Source organism: Condylura cristata, unplaced genomic scaffold, assembly GCF_000260355.1.
Source record: "Condylura cristata isolate star-nosed mole 26May11 unplaced genomic scaffold, ConCri1.0 scaffold00013, whole genome shotgun sequence".
NCBI lineage: Eukaryota > Metazoa > Chordata > Mammalia > Eulipotyphla > Talpidae > Condylura > Condylura cristata.
In genome coordinates, this window is record NW_004567114.1 from 50,900,586 (window position 1) to 50,921,023 (window position 20,438).

Below are 20,438 nucleotides of genomic sequence, written 5' to 3' on the forward strand. Positions count from 1 at the left end.
AGAGTACAGGTCAGAGGTGAGGAGGTGAGGGTAAGAGGATTCACCAGAGACAGAGTTGCAGGGGTGGGGGTGGAGGGCAGAACAGGCACATCTACTGAAGTACACCGCTGAGGGGAGCAGTGGATTGGTCGAGAGAGGTCTGCCATGTCATGTTGGTCACCTCCCTGGCTGTGGAGCAAACTTACATTGCAGTGGCTGCAGATAGCTTCATAGTGCTGTGTTTTTTACTAAACTGTTGGGCACCAGGGAGGGCCCTAAAATATAGCCATTTTTAAATGTATGATTCAGTAGTAAATTTACATTGTTGTGGAACAGAACTTTAAAATTGTTTCTTCTTGCAAATCTGAAATATATAATCTCATTTAAAATAAATTATCTCTCCCACCATACCTGGTAACCACCATTCCACTTTGTTTCTGTGTATTTGCTACTTTTTAGATACCTTATAGTGAAAATATATAGTATTTGTGTTTTTATGACAGCCTTATTTGACTAAGCATAATGTCCCGAAGGTTTAATCATGTTGTGGTATGTGGTAGAATTTCCTTCCTTTTTAAGGCTGCATTGTTATATATACCACAATTTGTTTATCTAGTCACTGATTTATAGATACTTGGTTTGCTTCCACCTCTTGACTATTGTAACAGGGTTGTTGTTGCATGAGTGTGTCAATATCTCTGAGACCCAGTTTTAATTCTTTGAGATGTAAATTTGAGTGCAAACTTATTCCTGCTAATCTACCATTTTTTGGGAGTTTTTTCCTCATAAGTGACTATTTGATTTTTTTCAAATATTTTTCCTGAACTTTACTTATATGGTCATATGATTTTTCTTTAGGCAGTTAATATAGATGACATAACTTTTTAGATGTAGACCAACTTTGAATACCTGAAATAAAACCTACATGTTCTGTTACTTTTTATATATTATTGGATCTAATTTTGAGGATTTTTGCTTTGTCTCTTCATGAGAGGTATTGGTTGGTATTTTTTTCTTTTTGTAATATCTCTAGTTTTGGTGTTAGGGTAAAAATGGCTGGCTTTTTTCAACGAATACATGAATTCCCTGTATTGCCTGGAATAGCCTGTAGAGAATTGGTAACATTTCTTCTTAAATATTTGGTAGAATTCACTGGGTTCACCTGAACTTGGTGCCTTCTTACTTAGCAGTTTTTTTTTTTTAAGATTTATTTTATTTATGCATAAAGAACTGAGATGTAGGCCAGAAGTGTGGGAGAGAGGATTCACCAGAGACATGAGTGGGGAGCAGAACAAGCAGATTGATTGCCATATACTGCTGAGAAGAGCCGGGGCAGCAAGACTGGAGAGGTCTGCTGTGCCATGTGGGTTACCTACCTGGTTGTCCAGGGACCAAACTTGTGCTGCAGTAGCTGGCAGTAGTTTGGTAGTACTGCCTTTAACTCCTGTGCCACCAAGGGAGACCCTGATTTAGCAGGTTGTTGATTCAGTTTCTGTAATGCATTCAGTATGTGTTTGAATTTTGGCCACCTGTATCTTTGAAGCAGTTGATCTAGTTCATAATGACCTATATCAAGTTTGTGGCATACAGTTCATAACCTTAATTATTCCTTTCACTTATCCCTGGTTTCTGTTGGTGAAGACCCTTTCTTCATTTCTGATAATAATTTGTGTCTTCTCTTTTATTTTTTTCTTGATTACTTTACTATTTAATCACTACAAATAAACAGATTTATTATTTTCAGTTTTACTGGGTTTTTTTGTTCTAACTTTTATTTTTTTCTTCTTTAGGTTTATGATTTTCTTTATTTTGCCAAGCTGGAAGTTAAATTGTTGATTTCAGAATAATTTCAGCCCTTTCCCCCCTAACTTAAGCTCAGGAACATGGTTTTTGTTTTTTTTTTTTCTTCCTTGAATAGGAATAGTGACTTCCAATCCTTCTTTGATCTGAGAGAGAAATCTTTGACTTTCGCCATTGGGTTCGATGTTTCCTTACAATTACTAATTTGTTGAGTTTAGTGAGTTTTACTCCTAGGTGTTTTTTCTTCTTCTTTTTTATTTTTATTATTATTATTTTTTTAAATATTTATTTATTTGTACATACAGAGCTGGGGTACAGGCCAGAGGCTCAGGGGCGGTGAGAGGCTTCACCAAAGACAGAGTGGGGAGCAGAACAGGCAGATCAATGAAGCACACTGCTGAGGGGAGCAGCGGGCAGGTCAGGAGAGGTCTGCCTCGCCATGTGGTCACCTCCGGGGCAGGCGGGGATCGAACTCATGAGGAAGTGGCTTTAGCTTCTCAGTGCTGTGCTTTAACCCGCTGCGCCACCAGGGAAGGCCTCTTCTTCTTTTTTAAATCAGGAAACATGTTGGGTTTCTATCTTTTTTTTTTTTCTGCGTCACTTGAAATGGTCAGGTTTTTCTCATATTCACTAATTTTATTTTGAATTATCCTTGAATTCCTGAAATAAATCTCACTTGGTGTATAATCTTTGTATTTTCAGCAGTATTTTGCTGAAAGTTTTATGGGTCTGAGAAGATATTCTTTATGATATCTATCTTAAAAATTTATTGAGATACAATTTGTGGCCTAACATATGGCCTACCCTGGAAAATACTCCATGTGTACTTAAGAAGAATGTATATGCTGTTTTGGGATTGTGTGTTCCCTATATATCTGCTAGGTTGAATTGATTTATTGTATTTCAGATTCTCTATTTCCATACATTTTGTCTGGTTTTTCTATCCATTATGGAAAGTGGAATGCTATACGATTATTAATATGGCACTATATTTCTTCCTTCAGTTCTGTCACTTTTTGCAACACTATTTTAGCCTCATTAGATAAATAAGTACTCATAATTGTTATATTTCAGTACTGTAATGAACTTTTATTAATAGATATATGTTCTTTGTAATCTATTATGATTAAAAGTATATTTTAAAATAATTGGTAACATTTGTATAATTATGGATTGTCTTTTCTGTTTTTTTTTTTTAATTTTATTTTTAAGATTTATTTATTTACGCATACAGAACTGGGATACAGACCAGAGGTGCAGGAGAAGCGAGAGGATTCACCAGAGATAGACTGGGGAAGTAGAACAGGCATATTGACAAAGTATACTGCTAAGGGGAGCAGAGGGCGAGACAGGAGAGGTGTGCCACGCCATATAGGTCACCTCCCTAGCCAGGGATTGAACTGATGCTGAGATAGCTGCGGCCGACTTCGCAGTGCTGTTCTTTAATCTGTTGTGCCACCAGTGTGTGCCCAGCCTTCTGTTTCTTTTATATAACTAACCTCTAATGACCAGTTTGCCAGTATAACATTCTCTTCTTAAGCTGCTATTGATTGTCTCTTGAATGAAAAGTATGATTTTCTTAGAATATCCAAAAACAAGCCTGAGGTAGGTTGCCAATCACTGATTTGTCTTGAAACTTTTTTTAAAGATTTATTTATTTGTGCATACAGAACTGGGGTACAGGCCAGAGGCTCAGGGGCGGCGAGAGGCTTCACCAGAGACAGAGTGGGGAGCAGAACAGGCAGATCGACGAAGTACACTGCTGAGGGGAGCAGCGGGCGGGTCAGGAGAGGTCTGCCACACCATGTGGTCACCTCCGGGGCAGGCGGGGATCGAACTCATGCGGAAGTGGCTTTAGCTTCTCGGTGCTGTGCTTTAACCCGCTGCGCCACCAGGGAGGGCCTGTCTTGAAACATTAAAAAAAAAAAAATTTTAGGTTTAAAATATATTTTTACCCAGGATATATTTTTTTTCCTTGCTTTTTTAAAATAAATAAAATTCAAGCTTAGGGAAGATTGCTTTTGTCTTAAAAAATAAAACAAAGTTTTTATATCATTTGCTAATCTGATATCATTTTCAAGAGCAACATGGTAGTTACCTAGCAAGAGTAAAACTTACAGTGTGAATGATACAGATCTAATTCTGGTGGTACTATTAGGACACAGTGGCATCCATTGACAAATGGGTGGCATTTGCTGAAAAGAAGCCCTTTCAAATTTCTAAACAACAGTAAACTGTTAGGAAATTCTAATGTGTTATAGGCCAAAAAAAAGAATGAGGTTAGTGAATGCTTCAACAGTGCTTGAATAAAATACTGAATAGACAGTTACTAGAATATGGGTATGTAAAAATAGAGTAGTAGGATGATAGTACATTGCTTCTCAGGACACATGCTTTTCCAGAAGCTTTTCTTTCCTTTAGTAGGTGTTGACAGAAGACACACTCAGTCATTTTCCAACATAGATGCCTAGCCCCAGGGCTTTCATAAATCATGTGACCTTACATTCACTGGTTTTGCTCTGGTTCTTTCTCTCTCTCTTTTATGTTTATTTATTTTGCATGGAGAACTGGGGTATAGGCCAGAGGTGCAGAAGGAGAAAAGATTCACCAGAGACAGCAGAGAACAGCTGGATTTACTGAAATGTACTGCTAAGGGGTGAGGAGAGAGCGTCGCAGGCAAGACAGGAGAGGTCTGCTGCACCATATGTGAGTTAGCTCCCTGGCCAGGGATTGAACTCAGGCTACAGAGGTGATAGCACTGAGACTTTAACCCCTGGGCTACGAGGGGTCTGTCTCTGTATTAATCACTGGCCTTAATTTGTATAACTTTACACTACATTTTAATATTTGGTAAAGTAAGTTCTTCTACTTAATCCTTTATATTTGTCTTGCTTATTAGCAGTTTGATATCTTCATAGATTTTAGAATCAGTTTATCAAGTTCTCTACACATACAGATTTGGAAATTGATCAGAATTACATTAATTATCTTAGATTATGTATAAATTGGTGGTTTTTCAGTGTTGTGTCTGGTAGTGCATTTAAATTATCTTTTATGTTTCATTTTTAAAAGTTTCTCTGCAGAGATCTTGTATATCTTTTTTGGTTTATTCCTAAGCATTTCTGTTTTTTGATACCATTATCAATAAGCTTTTGCAGTAATCAGTGACCATGCAATTAATGGTTCATTATAATCTATAAAGACAGCTGAAAAGTTCATTGTCAGTGATCATCTACTAAATCCCAAATCTATTATATAACTGGTTTTTAATCCACCACTTTTTCAGTCAGTGTATCTGTGTAGGTAATTGTTAATATAAGGCCACAAGGTTAGTTCCAGTCATGTCCTGTGTATCATCTTCTGATTTTAATCCTATTTTTAAATTTTTTTGGTTAGACTTTGTTCTTACATATTTTACTTAGATGAGTTCTCACTTTTTCCATTTGTATGTCCTTGTGAATTATATCCCTTCAATTCCTGTGCAGCAGTAGTTTGGGGATTTTCTTGGTGTGGTTTGTGTTTGTTTCTTTAATTTCCTAGATTCTCTTTCAGTGTGGTTTTTTTGTTGTTGTTCTTTAAGATATATTTATTTATGCATACAGAATTGGATGAAGCCAGAGGTGCAGGGGCTGTGAGAGGCTTCACCAGACACAGGAGTGGTGAGCAGGACAGGTAGATGGACAAAGTACACTGCTTGAGGGAACCAGCAGACGGGTCTGGAGACGTCTGCCACGCCATATGGGTCACATCTGCCATCTGGATCACCTCTGGGGATGGGGATTGATATTGCACAGAAGCGGCTGTGGCCAGCTTACAGTGCTGCGTCCAATCCATTGCACCACCAGGGAGGGCCCAAATATGGGTGGTTTTTAATATGAAAATGCCAAAGAAAGAAGTGAAAACTAATTCTCACAGTCACAAACTAAGATTTAATATTCCCTTCGAGGGTATAATGACTTTTACTCAGTTTCCAGTGCCTTTTCAAGTATCGTATGTAGTTCATGTGTTTTTTTTTTAACCTGGACAATACAAAAGAAAAACTCAGATTTTCTTTAATCTGTATAATGAAATTGACATATTTTACTTTCTTTTATAACTTCTAGTTATTATATTGCTACTTTTCTCCATAGGATTTTGTACAACCAGCTTCTCAGTCTTTACCATTTTCCTAGGTAATTATTTTTGTTTTGAAACTTGTATTTACAAGTGTTAAAATAGCTGTCCATAACTTTTCAGGTGTTACGGGGTTGTGGATGAAGTATTATTATTTTTTTTTGAAGTTGTAATTTTTTAAGGTTGGTATAAAAGAACTTGTTTTGATGACAGTGAACATTTATTATATGTTTATTAATTATTTTGATTTTACTACTTTGGTTAGTAGATACCTGTTAAAGAAATGTACTGAGGAAGAAGGCAATTACAAAGAAAAAGTTTGCTCACAGAGAAAGGACTTAACTATATTCTGTTATTGTTTTAAAAACTGAAACAGTTTCAACTGGGGTGGGTAGAATGAAAGTTTTCATGAAAGTGCTTTTTGAGACAATCTTATTTTGAAAAAAATACCTATGTGTGAATCTAATATTTTTTAGTTCTTGGTCAGTTATATGTTAGGAATAGGTGCAGTTTATATGCATGAAAATTTCCTTTTTAGACTATGTAATTACTAATATTAGAGACTAGTAGTTAAAAGCAAATAGCTAATTTATAGTTATTTTTAATGTGGACGTGCTATCAGAGAAAATCTGATGGACTGCTCCTATGAATTAATATCTTGAATAAAATAAATTATGCAAATTTATATCTTTTGTTTTCCTAATGTTCCCTGTGTTTAGTTAAGGAAAAATGAAAATAAATGGACCTTTTATGTTTTTAGGCCCGGATAGCATTTTTGCAAGGAGAAAGAAAAGGTCAAGAAAACTTGAAGAAAGATCTAGTAAGAAGAATAAAGATGTTAGAGTATGCATTAAAACAGGAGAGGTATGTGTGCTTCATATTCTTACATGAGTAGAATAGACTAGTAGTATTCCCTTTTGTATCATTATACAGTATATTTGAAAACTCAAAAAGATAGAAAACCTTGCCCCAAATGCAAGATAATATTTTAATTTGTTATATAGGAAGAGAACAAAATTAAAAAATCTTTAATTTGAAATATCTTTTTTGACATAGAGTCTATGTTTTGAAAGTTGTTTTTAAAGGATTTGTACAAGACAGGAAAAATTTATCTTTACTTGAGTTAGGTGAAGTGTGCCATTTTCTTTATAGCAGTGTATTTTTTTTCTTCCTTTGCAAATAAAGTTTAAAGAAACATTTGTATTATATTTTGTTTTTGGAAAAAGATACAACTGTAGTTATTTAACTAATACTGTTAAATTTTCAGGGCAAAATATCACAAATTAAAATATGGCACAGAACTTAATCAAGGTGATTTGAAAATGCCAACGTTTGAATCAGGTAAAGTCAACTTTTCTATTAACTTTTGCTACCCCATTCAAGAAAATTTGTTTTAAGGCCCTTTTGATTTTCTCTTTACCCTCCTTTTGCTTTTCTAGAGTGGTTAGTCAATGGATTATAGTAATACAGTCTAGGATTTAGAGGACATTAATAAATGTTTAAAAGCTAACAAGGAGTTTTTTTCTGCATCTTAATCCTGAGGGTTTTTCCTTGTGTTAAAAACTACATAAAATTGGGCTCATTTTTCTAATAGAGAGTGAAGATAATAAGTCATTTTTCCTTTCTAAGCAATTCTTGTTTTATCCTGTATAAGCTTAACTTTTAATATTAAAAGTGTGTTTTTTTTTAAAGTGTTTTATCTGTAGAAGCTGTGGTTAATCAGTCTAGTTTAAACAAATCTGAAATTTGATTGAATTTGGAAACTATAGAAGCAGACAAATAAGGCTGAGAAGGGAAAAAATATTTCCATTGGCCTTGCTCTTTACTAAACAGTTATTGTGAATATATATCTGATAAACAATGTGCAGGGATGAGAGAGCAGAATGTAGGAAAGGCTAGTAGTTTAATGTTAATTTTAGCATTCCATATGATTTCAATTTGCTTATTCTAAAAGTGTCTAATTAGTAAGGGAAATAGAGATTTATATTACACAAATATTTGAGAATATTACAAATAATTTTTCTTGGGCATATTTGGAAACACATTTTTGATAGTATACTCAAATTGAATTCTTTGCTTTCTTGGATACTCATTACTGAGACAGAAAAAATATATCTTTACTTAGATAAACAGTGTTTCTTTTCCTTTCATAATTATTTCTATACCTAATAAAGTCAAATCTTATATGGTAGGGAAGACAACATTTATGTATGAGTTTTTTTAGTTGGGTATTCTAATAAATTCAAAAAATTTAGTAGTTAAACTTTAATTTTGACAGAAACACTCTGTAATCAGTTGATTTACTTTTGGATCTTTGGGTCATTTACACTACCAACTTGCAGCAGCAGAACCATTTCATACATATTCTATTTGTTTTTACATCTATAAAATCAGAGACCAATGTAGGACACTATGGATTTCTTTTCATCTGGCTTTTCAGTAATTATGAGCTCACTCTGATGCTAGAGAACAATATTATGATCTCTTTCTTAGAAAATCAACACTAGATGGCAAAAGCTGGAAGATCTACATAAAAAGCCATACTTACTTGCAAAGTCTCACTTATAAAGTACATGACTTCATCATAGAAAAAAATCTGATAGTGTTAAAACTTTTTCTTTGACTCATTTTCTTTCTAATATGACCAAGTATTCAGAAAATAAGGGGTAGCATTGTACAACTTGAGGTCTGTTATAGCTTAGTCTGTGTAATGTGAGGAAGGAGGCTGGCTGTGGTCACATTGTTCCTGAAGGCAGAATCAGAATCGGCTAGCTGATCTCAGTGCAATAATTTGTAAAAAGCACAGTCATTACCAGATCAACTCACTTTCTGGCAACTGAAGAAAGATCGAAAGAAGTCTGTTTTTATTTACCTTTTACCTATTAAAAATTTACAGGTTGAGGAATAAAATAGTCAAGTAATTTATAGGAGATGATAAGTAGATTGCTTTTACTGATGGAGAAAAACTATTCAGGTTTAATATTGAAAGAAATGTGTAGGAAAAATTGCTACAATCAAACAAAATAGGGTTGTTATTTACATCAAAATATAAATAAGCATCAAATGAATTAATGCTGCGTTTATATACCCAAAAAAGTGTAGTGAGTAAAATGCAAAATAATTAGAAGTACAGGTTTGCATGATTTTTTACCTTATTTTATATATAAACACACACATACACACATCTCCTATCTTGAGTGCTATAAAAGGGATTGCATCGTAAGTATGTAAAGAGGATATCCAAATGACCAGTAAGTGTATGAAACAGTGTTCAGTATAATTGGTTATTGAGAAAACACAACTTAAAGTCACTGTGCAGTACAATTAGACAACCAGAAGTGTTGACAAAATGTTGGGCAGCTAAATTTGTGGACTTTTAAGTGGTGTTTGAATTGTAAATTGATAAAATTGCTCTAAAGTAATTTATCACTGTAATATTTAAGGGAACATAACATATACCCTATGCCCCACTATTTCTAATCCTTGGTCTTCTGCCCTTTAAAATGTGTGCATATGTTCATCATAGGCTTGTATAAGGATGTTCACAATAAGAAACAACTTGAATGCCTTTCAACATTAGAGTGGATAAATACATTTCAGCATAACAGTGTGCAATTTGGCAATGACAGTGAACAAACAGCTTGACAGCATTTGCGGGTCATATAAGATTGAAAATTGATATAAATGATTTTTATATCAAATAAAACATTAACCTGTTTTTTAGAAATCAGGGTAGTATTGATACCTTTTTAAGAGTATCTAATATCTTGGGATTAACAGAGGGCACAGGGAAAGTTTTTGGAATGCAGATAATGTTTCTTCATCTAGGTACAGGTTACATGGAAATGTTGCCTTAGCAGTATTAATTATAATAGAGACGAGTTTCAATATTAATGAACTGTTTAAATGAAATACATACTTTCTGTGGAAAATTACATACTTTCATATGTTAATCTACAGTCCTATAGAGAATGTTCAAGATACATTGCCAAAAGTTTCCTGTGCTGTATAATGCACATTGCCCCTCATCTGTTTTTCAAAGTGTGGAGAAGCTTCTGTATATATTTTCAGATCAAATGTTACAGTTTCAATTACTAACACTTGGTAAAAGTGTTAAAAATAAAATTTTAGCAATTTTCTGTTTTAATTATTTTTTCCCAGTGATTATCACATTTAATGATTTTTTAAAGTGGTAAAGAAATTATAAATAAAAATATTGGGGAACTAGTCACATGAAATGATTATTTCTAGGAACCATAGAAATTCCTGGGGTGAAGAAGAAGAAATTACCAGGATTTTTAGGGTTTGAGAATTAACTGCCTGCAGAGAATATTTGAATTACTGTTACTACGTATTCATTCATATGACCGAAAACCTAACAACTGTGAGCCATTATCACAGTGCTGAGCATTTAGTGGGAAGTGTGAAGATTAATCTTTTATGATCCTCCCTACCTTTTACTTTCATTATAATTCTTGTGGGAATTTATTGGAGAATATTTCTAGACTATCATTAGTGCCAATAAACCATTTTTAAATTTCATTCTTGTGATACTTATCTGAAATTATACTGTTACTGAGCTTATATACATTGTGCCTCAGAATAAAACATACCTCTTAACCAACAGTAAAAAAGATTTTCTAATTTAAATGTAGTTCTAAAAATGAAGACTTATAGTATAGACTTAGAGCTCATTGATAGTTAAATTATTCAGTAGTTTTTAATATATAATTTCTTAAATGTTAATTTTGAAAGTTTACATAAATATTTAGCATAACCATTGAATTTCAAAAACATTCAACTTAATGGAATTCGGGTAGTTAAAAACTTTAATTTTAATAATATTTCATGTCAAATTCTGGGCTTTTGGGTGTTGAATCTCTGGTAGTAAATGTTAATGTACTAAATTTTAAAATGAGAAGGGAATACCTAAGTGTTTGAGTTATTGGGACAAACAGTGAGTGATCTCTGGTAAATTCTCAATGAAAGTTAGTTTTTTTCTGTCCTTTATAAAATATTAGGTTTATTTTTGTGGAAATTTATCCTTAAGGAAACTGATAATATTTAAAGTAACGAGTATGTCACTTTTTATTAAATTTATAGAAGAAACCAAAGACACAGAGGCTCCTACGGCACCTCAAAATAGCCAGTTAACGTGGAAGCAAGGAAGACAGCTGTTAAGACAGTGAGTGAATGGTTCATTTTCAGCTTTCTTAAGAATCTACTATTGAGAGCGTTTGCCTTCAGTTAATTTGCAATTATGATAGTGGGACAGTGTATATTTTTCATATTGCTGCCTTGTTTTATTGACACTGGGCTGTTACTAAAGTTTTCTCTAAGTTTCACAGTATTTTTTATAGGATAGAATGTTTCTAACAGTGAGTGATTTGAATGATGGAACAAAAAATACAGAATTTGTGCTTGTAAACACTCATTCACATCACTGCAAAATTTACATATTTGGTTTTTCTTTTAAGTAGAGAAGGAATTTTTTATTTTATTTTATTATTATTTTTTAATGAAAAAAATTTTTTTAAAGATTTATTTATTTATTTGTACAGAACGGGGGTACAGGCCAGAGATGCGGAGGGTGAGAGGATTTATCTGGGACAGAGTGGGGAGCAGAACAGGCAGATCGATGAAGTACACTGCTGAGGGGAGCAGCGGGCAGGTCAGGAGAGGTCTGCCGCGCCATGTGGTCACCTCCGGGGCAGGCGGGGATTGAACTCATGGGAAGTGGCTTAAGCTTCTTAGTGCAGTGCTTTAACTGGCTGCGCCACCAGGGAGGGCCAGAAAAGGAATTTTACTGATTATTTGAAACTTACGAAAATGACTTGTCAAATTCAATTTTTGCTTGAAGCTTTGAAAAACATTTCGGAATTTGAGTTCTTTGCTGTATTAGAAGTACTTTTGTGGTAAATATTTTCTTTTAATACATTTGTTCTCGTATTTTAAAATCTTTTACATTTGAATCTGTGTCCTGGATGACTTGTAATTAATCAACCTTCAACTGTAGACATCATTACCCTCCTTCGGGAACCCAGTAAAGCATGGTTAGACACTTCATTTTGTTTACTAAAACCTCTGGGATATTTTATGTTCTCGTGGTCATCTTACTTTTATGTTCAGATCCTTGACTTCATTTTCCTCCTGAACTATTCTACCTGTGGCAATTTTTATTTCTCTAACTTCAGGTTAGGCTCCATGTCCCATTCCCCTTTGGTAGTACCCTTAGCTTTCTTGCTGCCACTCTTCACCCTTTTCCACCAGTAATTTTGCTATATTTATCTGAAACTCCAGTCTCGATCATCTTGCCATCTGTTGCTCCTCTCTCATTAATTCTTGGGAAAAATATCACAGAATTTTAAATTTTACTTAAAATAAGAAAAACTCTTGAAGTGCAAAAAATTGAGATGGGAAATGAGATTATGAAATAAGTAAATTTTATTCATTGGAAGTTAATGTAAGAAGCTGTAAATGTGTGCATTTATTAAATGAAATTATCTCTTTGCTTAAAAAAATAACTGGTGTAGCATTGAAGATGTCTGATAGACTAAAAACATCTGGGATACGTTCTTACTCTAGTTTTCTACTTCTTTGTGTATTAATTTTATTTCTTTATACTGAAAATCATTTTCTCTAGATGTCAGGATATTCTAGACTAGTTTCTGAGGATTAGCATTGACTTGATAAGATCCCACAATTACTCAACAACCAGTTTTTAATATTTTTTGTTAAACCTGGGCTATATAAGCTCTTGTCAGCTCATTCATGCAGCAAGGTTAGCGTGTGATAGTTGTTTTTCCTAAAAGGTAATCACATTATACAGAAGAGTGGGACTATACTGGAGAAAACAGTTGCATAGTTATTTCATAAATGCCTAATCCCAATGCTTAGACTTATATTCTGTTACTTCTCACCCTTACTCTTTTTTTTTTTTTTAAAGGTTTACTTATTTATTTATACAGAATTGGGGTATAGGCCAGAGGTGCAGGGGCAATGACAGACTTCTCCTGAGACAGAGTGGGGAGCAGGACAGGCAGATGGGCGAGGTACACTACTGAGGGGAGTAGCGGGTGGGTCAGGAGAGGTCTGCTGCACCATGTGGGTCACCTCCAGGGCTGGGGGTAAAACTCCTAGTGGAGCGGCTGCGGCTAGCTTGCAGCACTGTGTCCTAACCCGTTGCGCCACCAGGGAGGGCACTAACCCTTTCTCTTTAAGATATCTCCATAGTCTTCCTGTTTCATTTTTCAGCTGTCTATTCTGTTTTCCATTTTGATACTCGACAGAAATAACTGTCACAGACAGATAGATAATTAACAGTTACTTCTGAAAGTATCATAGCGTGTACCACTATTTCATTTCTCCCTTTCATTTTTGAAGTACTTTCTTTTCATTTTCTTGAGTTCCTCTTATTATCTAGCTCTTCAGTTTTGGTATCCCAGGCTTTCTGTTATTATTTACTATTTTTCTCTGGGTAACAACCCTATTTAAATCTCTGGCTTCAAATACCACCAAGCATGACTCTCAAATTTATATACTTAGTCCATCTTTTCTGAACTTTGACCTTTTTTATCCTTTCCATAGTAAATGTTTCTTTTATAGATTTATGTTTGTCAGATAGATACTTGATAAACTGGATTCTGATTCCTTTTCCTCATCTTACTAAATTGAATCATCACTCAATCACCTGAACTAGAAAGCTGAAAATTGCTGAAATTCTTAAATCATCTTTATTCTCTTGCCATATTTATTTGTACACCAAGTCTCTAAGAGGATATCTTGCTTATTTATCTCAAACTTACTCTTTTATTCAACTCCTGATTGTATTAGTGTCGCAACAAATCTCCTTGTCTTTAATTTTTTTCTGTTCTTTTATCATGCGCCTCTTTAGCATTTTCCTTACTCTATCAAATATTTCAGGTAGAAATTCTTTGTCACACACAGACACTTGTGACTAATCTATAAGAATGTCATTATCTGGCCCATTTTCTTCCCATCTCATTCTGGATTCCAGATTAAGTACCCTCTATGTAGAAAATTTGAAGACCATGAACCACAGTAATGACTTAATATCTTAAGAGCTTAGATACTAGAAGAACAGCCTATCCATCAACCTTTGGCTAACAACTCAGATTTAAACATCATATCATTGTTTTGAAGTGTAATTTTACTCATTCTTTGCCACTTCTTGCACATCTAATTTTGTATATACTATATATTGTAAACTTCTAATAGCCTTTTATGGCTATAGAACTTTTTAGTTTCCAAAATAAATGTTCCTTATTCAGTGCTTACCATACTGTATGTTTCTTAATTGATCTTACTGTCTTAGAACTAGTCTATATAGGAAAATTGAGACAAAGTAGTCTATTTTATAGAATTGTGGATTTTTCTAAAAGTCTATTAACATGGTTTTCAGTCTTGGCAGATGATAACACATGGGTTTTAATATTTGTAATTTTCTCTTACAGATATCTTCAGGAAGTAGGTTACACAGATACAATATTAGATGTACGGTCTCAGCGAGTAAGGTCATTACTTGGACTATCTAATTCAGAACCAAATGGATCAGTAGAAACAAAGAATTTAGAACAGATCCTGAATGGAGGTGAATCTCCTAAGCAAAAAGGACAAGAAATCAAAAGGTATGACATATACTTAGTAGGTTAATTTTTTTTTTAAGATTTTATTTATTTTTGTGTAGAACTGTGGTATAGGCCAGAGGTATGGGGGTGAGAGGATTCACCAGACATAGAGTGGGGAACAGAGCGGACAGATCTAAGATACACGATTGAGAGGAGCAGATGGTAGAAGTCTGCTGTGCCCTAATAAGTGGGTTGGCTCCTTGGCTAGGGGTTGAACTCAGTTGCCTGCAGTGGTCTGTTGCAGTGATAGCACTTAGATTTAACCCCTCGGCCACCAGGAGGCCCTTTTAATTGTTTTTTTTTTTTTTTTTTTTTTTTAAAGAAGATACAGTTTACCTTTTTTTTTTTTTTTTAAGATTTATTTATTTATGCTTACAGAACTGGGGTACAGGCCAAAGATGTGGTGGGTAAGAGGATTCACCAGAGACAGAGTGGGGAGCAGAACAGGCAGCTCAGTGAGTAACACTGCTGAGGGGAGCAGCGGGCAGGTCAGGAGAGGTCTGCTTTGCCATGTGGTGCGTCATCGAACTCATACAACAGTGACTTCTGAGAGCTTTATAGTGCAGAGCTTTAACCCGGTTGTGCCACCAGGGAGAGCCTGATCTAGTTTAGTTTTAAGGCTTTTCCCACAAACTGGTATCTCTTCTAACCCAAGAGTAGTGGTGTGTATTCTGGTGAAGGTGAAGTGGCAATTTTTGATTTCTTAAGAAATCATATAACTATAAGGTAGGGTAGGTTACTATTCTGAAAACAGGAAGATTATGTGATTTATCTCTAGCTGAGCAGTGATATTCCCTGTTTTCTTCATTTTGGCTTGTTTGATTGACAGCTGAAATTATAACCCTTCTAGGTAAGATACTGAAATTAATTACATTAACACAAAAGATCCGTTATACTGATAGAGCTCTGCCAGTGAAATAATTGGACCTCTGTACTGTCAGGCCATGGTGAAGCCAGCTTTTTGGACAGCCTCATCTTATATCCGGTTAGCTTTTTTTTTTTTAACCTCAATCTTAAAAATGAATATTTAGAGAATGACTTAAATGTGAAAAGAGAGACCAAAGGAAACAAAAAGGGACTCAGAAAACCTGAAACAAAAGACTTTCAAAACTTACTTTTCCAAGAGAACTGAGATAATACATCTGCAAAACATATAGCTTATCACTTTAAAAGCTTCAAAGATTTGAAAGAACTAATAAAAATTGAAAAGTGTGAGATAAATAACTTCAGTGTAAAATTAGAGAGTAAGGTTGAACTTTTTACTTTTATGCCAAAAGTAAAGAAAGACGCTTTTGCTACTCCTAAAGCCAAAGCAAAAGTTTTGAGTGCCAGAAAAGCAGTGCTGAAAGGCACCCATAGCCACAAAAAAAAAATATCTGTGGGAGGCCCAAGACTTTCAACTCCAAAGACAGTCCAAATATCCTCATAAGAATTCTCCCAGGAGAAAAATCTTCACTACTTTGCCATCATTGAGTTCTCCCTGACCACTGAGTTAGCCATGAAGAAAGAAGACAACAACACACTTGTGTTTGTTGTGAGTGCCAAGACCAGCAAGCAGATTAAACAGGCTGTGAGGAGGTTCATTGGCAGAAGACAAAAGTTCTTCATCACATGAGTGACTTGTGAAATTTTCTCCAACTCTGTAAACTTCTCTTTATTTTTTTTTTAAAGATTTATTTATTTTTGCATATAGAACTGGGGTACAGGTCAGACGTACTGGGGGTGAGATCATTCACCAGAGACAGAGTGGGGAGCAGAACAAGCAGATTGATGAATTATACTACTGAGGGGAGCAGCGGGTGGGTCAGGAGAGGTCTGCAGGGCCCTGTGGGTCAGCTCCCTGGCTGGGAATTGAACTTGTGCTGCAGTGGCTGCGATAGCTTCTAGTGCTGCACTTTGAGTTAATCTGCAAGCTACTCTTTAAATTTTCTTCAATATTTTTCCAGTAGTGAAGTTTACTAGTTATGCTCTATTTGCTTAAAACCATGTATGTATACTCATGTGATCAAATATAATTTTTAAAAAGTAAAACATAAGTTCTCATTTTAAAGACAAACTTTGCATGCAAAGGGCAATAATACATAATTTATCAAAGTTTAAAATAAATTCTCATATCCTAAATTTACAATTTTCTGTTTTTCTGTCATTGAAGTTCTAATTTTATCAAACATTTTCTTTGCCATTTTTAACCCCCAAATATTAAGGTACAAATATTGAACTCAGAAGTACTTAAGATTTGTGGTTAGTTTATGTTTGTTTTTACTAATTTTACTTGGAAGAGTTAATCTTTCTGCATTTAGTTTTTATACTGAACTCTAAACAATGTATTGGATTAGGCAAAGTACTGTAGATCTATTAAACATTATGTCACATTAAAGTGCTTTTTTTTTTTTTGTACATACAGAACTGGGGTACAGGCCAGAGGCTCAGGGGTGGTGAGAGGCTTCACCAGAGACAGCGTGGGGAGCAGAACAGGCAGATCGACGAAGTACACTGCTGAGGGGAGCAGCGGGCGGGTCAGGAGAGGTCTGCCACGCCATGTGGTCACCTCTGGGGCAGGCGGGAATCGAACTCATGCTGAAGCGACTTTAGATTCTCAGTGCTGTGCTTTAACCCGCTGCGCCACCAGGGAGGGCCTAAAGTGCTTTTTAAGAATAACCTGAATTGTATTATAGCCTTAATTTGGATTAATGGAACCAATAAGGGAGACTCAAACACCTCTAAGTTTTAGGTTATTCTCTTGTGACCGTATACTCTTAAATAGATGTTTACCTACTAAATTATTTGTGTGGTTCCAAAAGACTCAGAAACATTTCTTTAGAAAATTAAGGTTCCTGATTTTCAGTTAAGAAAATCTGTGAAAAGGATTGATATGTTACTAAATTTAGAATCTGGATGGGCAACCAGATAAACTTGGATTCTAGATCAAGCTATACGAGGTTGTAAAGCTGTTAAGTTGCTTGTTTGCGCTTTGAGATAAAGTAACACATTTGAGTGTCTAGACTAAAGGATTTATTTTGATGCAGTATGTAGAATATTTTGCACAATAAATATTGGAGGAAAAATCAATATAACACTTTAATCACAGAATATAAATTTACATTGTTTCATTTTGTAAAATGTTGAGACTCAGTGTTTTAAGTAGGCTATTTGAATTTCATGCTACCATCAAGTATTGTTTTAAATTACTTCTTTTAAACCAAATAACAATATTAGAATTAATCATTGGTATATTTTGATTTACTTTTTTTTTTTTAAAGATTTATTTATTCATTCATACAGAACTGGGGTATAAGCCAGAGGTGCAGGGGTGGTGAAAGGCTTCACCAGAGACAGAGTGGGGAGCAGAACAGGCAGGTCGACGAATTACACTGCTAAGGGGAGGAGCGGGCAGGTCAGAAGAAGTCTGCCTTGCCATGTGGGTCACCTCCAGGGTAGGGGATCAAACTTGCACTGAAGCAGCAGCAGCCAGCTTGCAGTGCTGTGTCCTAACCCGTTGGGCCACCAGGGAGGGCCCGATTCACCTTTTTTTAATACCCCCCTTTTACAGGCCCTCTGGTGATGTTCTTGAGACATTCAATTTCTTTGAAAATGCCGATGACAGTGACGAAGAGGAGGAAAATGACATGATTGAAGGCATCCCAGAAGGAAAAGACAAACATCGAATGAATAAACACAAAGTAGGAACTTGATATCATTTTCTTTGTGGGTAGAATATATATACTCATCTACTTAGAATAGGATTTTCAAAATGACTTGAGTTACATTGGGAATGTAATTGTTTTTATTTTGCCATGTCACTTGAAAGTTTTATAGTAAGTCTTACTGAATTAACAGCATGTACTAGTAATTGTTATTTGCTGTCTTATTCTAATATAGCCAGTGTCAATGAAAGGACTATTTATAGGACAAGTCCAATGTAAACTTCCCTTTAAATTTTTAAAAATCAACTCTCTCTTCACTCTGGCAACAACTAAGAATCACTGCTTAAGTCTCTGTTCCATATGTCAGTAAGTTAAAATTAATTGAAGCTATAATAATGATGCTCTTGGTGAGTGAGGGAGTACTCTACAGATTGTAAATGTTTGCTTTAATATTCACATTCTTGGGCCTCCCTGGTGATATAAGGGGGTAAGCCTCAGTACTGTGAAACTATCCTCAGTCACTGTAGCATGAGCACAAGCCCCAGCTGGGTAGCTGCCCACATGGTGCAGCAGATCTTATTTGTCTTCCCTGCTGCTTCCCTCAGCAATGTATTTCAGAAGATCTACAATTCTGCTCCCCACTCTGTCGCTGGTGAATCCTCTCACCTACTCAACCCCACCCTAGCATCTGTGGCCTGTACCCCAGTTGTTGTATGCATAAAAAAATGAATTAAAAAAAGACATTGTTTGATAAGAATTAATAAAAAAATTACTTTGTTCATAAATACAAGAAACAGGTTTATCTGTTTGTAGGGAGGAGGTATATGTTAACTATAGGAGTAAGAGTAGATAAGATGATCCATTTGTGAATTTTTATAATGAGTATAAGAAGATAGATTCAGTTGTGATTCTTTTGGCTCCTATGTTACAATGGGGAAAATGGTTGTGTTCCTCAAGCTCCCAGTCTACAATAAGTTTTCCACTTCTCTCCCAGGTGTGATGTACTCTCTCAGGTGAATAGCTACTTTGTTGATTATTTACTATTTTGCTGTTTTGGGAATTAAAGCACTATTAAAATGATCATTGTTACAACTTAACATTAGTTAATATCCTTATTAGCTGTGCCCTGTGTCTTTGAATTATGGACTATATATGCCATTCTTAGTAAGATTAGTTCTTGATATTACAGTGTTGAGTGAATAGTTTTTAATAAGGGTAACTGAATCTTATAATTAAAGATTAACTATTCTTGGTAAGCATTTTAAATATACTTGCTTTTGCATTATTTGTATCACATTTTACAACTAGTCTTTTTATAACACTGTTCAGAATTTTTCAGGGTATAATTTGAGATTAGCAAACTACATGGAAATTCTAGAAATTTTGACTTATGTAATTTAAAATTTGGGGTATAAATGTTAGGTTAATTGTGTGAAAACATAAGAGACCTCTTTAAAATTTAGGATAATTTTGGCTTATGTTCTGTTTACAGATAGGTAATGAAGGCTTAGCTGCTGACCTTACTGATGATCCTGATACTGAGGAAGCACTGAAAGAATTTGATTTTTTAGTGAATGCTGAAGATGGTGAAGGAGCTGGGGAAGCACGGAGTTCAGGGGATGGCACAGAATGGGGTAAGGACATAGAGAAATACAGGGGTGGGAGAACATCTATCCCTAAAAGATAAATTTTTAATTAAATATTATATGGCAATGTGGTTATCTGGACTATAACTACATAATGGTAGTTATGCTGAAAGCAAGAGGAAGTGGTATTGAGTAACTTCAAAGTAATTTGTGCCAGTTTACATAGATTTGGTGACTTATGTTTAATATAACTTTGGAGGACCCTGATAAGTTTGTGTATAGTTGTAAACATTTCCCTTATTCAATTTCGTAATGTGTCTAGGTTTTAAGAAGATTTTGTCTTTTTACAATGCCTATATGGTGTTACCTGACTTACCACGAGGAAGGGATAAAGCTGCTAATATTGAATTATAGTTCTGCATTGAAAAAGTTTTAATGAAAGTAGTAAACTTTGTTATATAAAAAAGTTAGCGTGCAAATACTAGGGCCTAACCTGTAGAAGTGATATATAAGGTTAAAAATAATTTAACCATAACTAGAAGGGAGAAACACTAGAAGGGAGAAACTCAATTCTGTTTTTATTATTATACTCTTAATATCCAAGTAGAATGTGAAAATGTAAAAAGAATACTAAAAGATTATAGCTGAGGTTTAAGTATTCTATTTCT

General features: G+C 34.8%; 1 protein-coding gene across 1 annotated transcript in view; it reads left to right on the plus strand.

Moving 5' to 3' along the window:
- The window catches only part of STRN3 (striatin, calmodulin binding protein 3), a 77,289-nt gene that overhangs the window by 26,536 nt on the left and 30,315 nt on the right, over positions 1 to 20,438 (plus strand). Inside the window, exons 2-7 of the mRNA XM_004681959.2 lie at positions 6,653 to 6,756; positions 7,160 to 7,233; positions 10,996 to 11,077; positions 14,367 to 14,540; positions 18,091 to 18,220; positions 19,677 to 19,818. Coding sequence (XP_004682016.1) covers positions 6,653 to 6,756; positions 7,160 to 7,233; positions 10,996 to 11,077; positions 14,367 to 14,540; positions 18,091 to 18,220; positions 19,677 to 19,818 — 706 coding nt within the window. The remainder of the gene's footprint in view (positions 1 to 6,652; positions 6,757 to 7,159; positions 7,234 to 10,995; positions 11,078 to 14,366; positions 14,541 to 18,090; positions 18,221 to 19,676; positions 19,819 to 20,438) is intronic.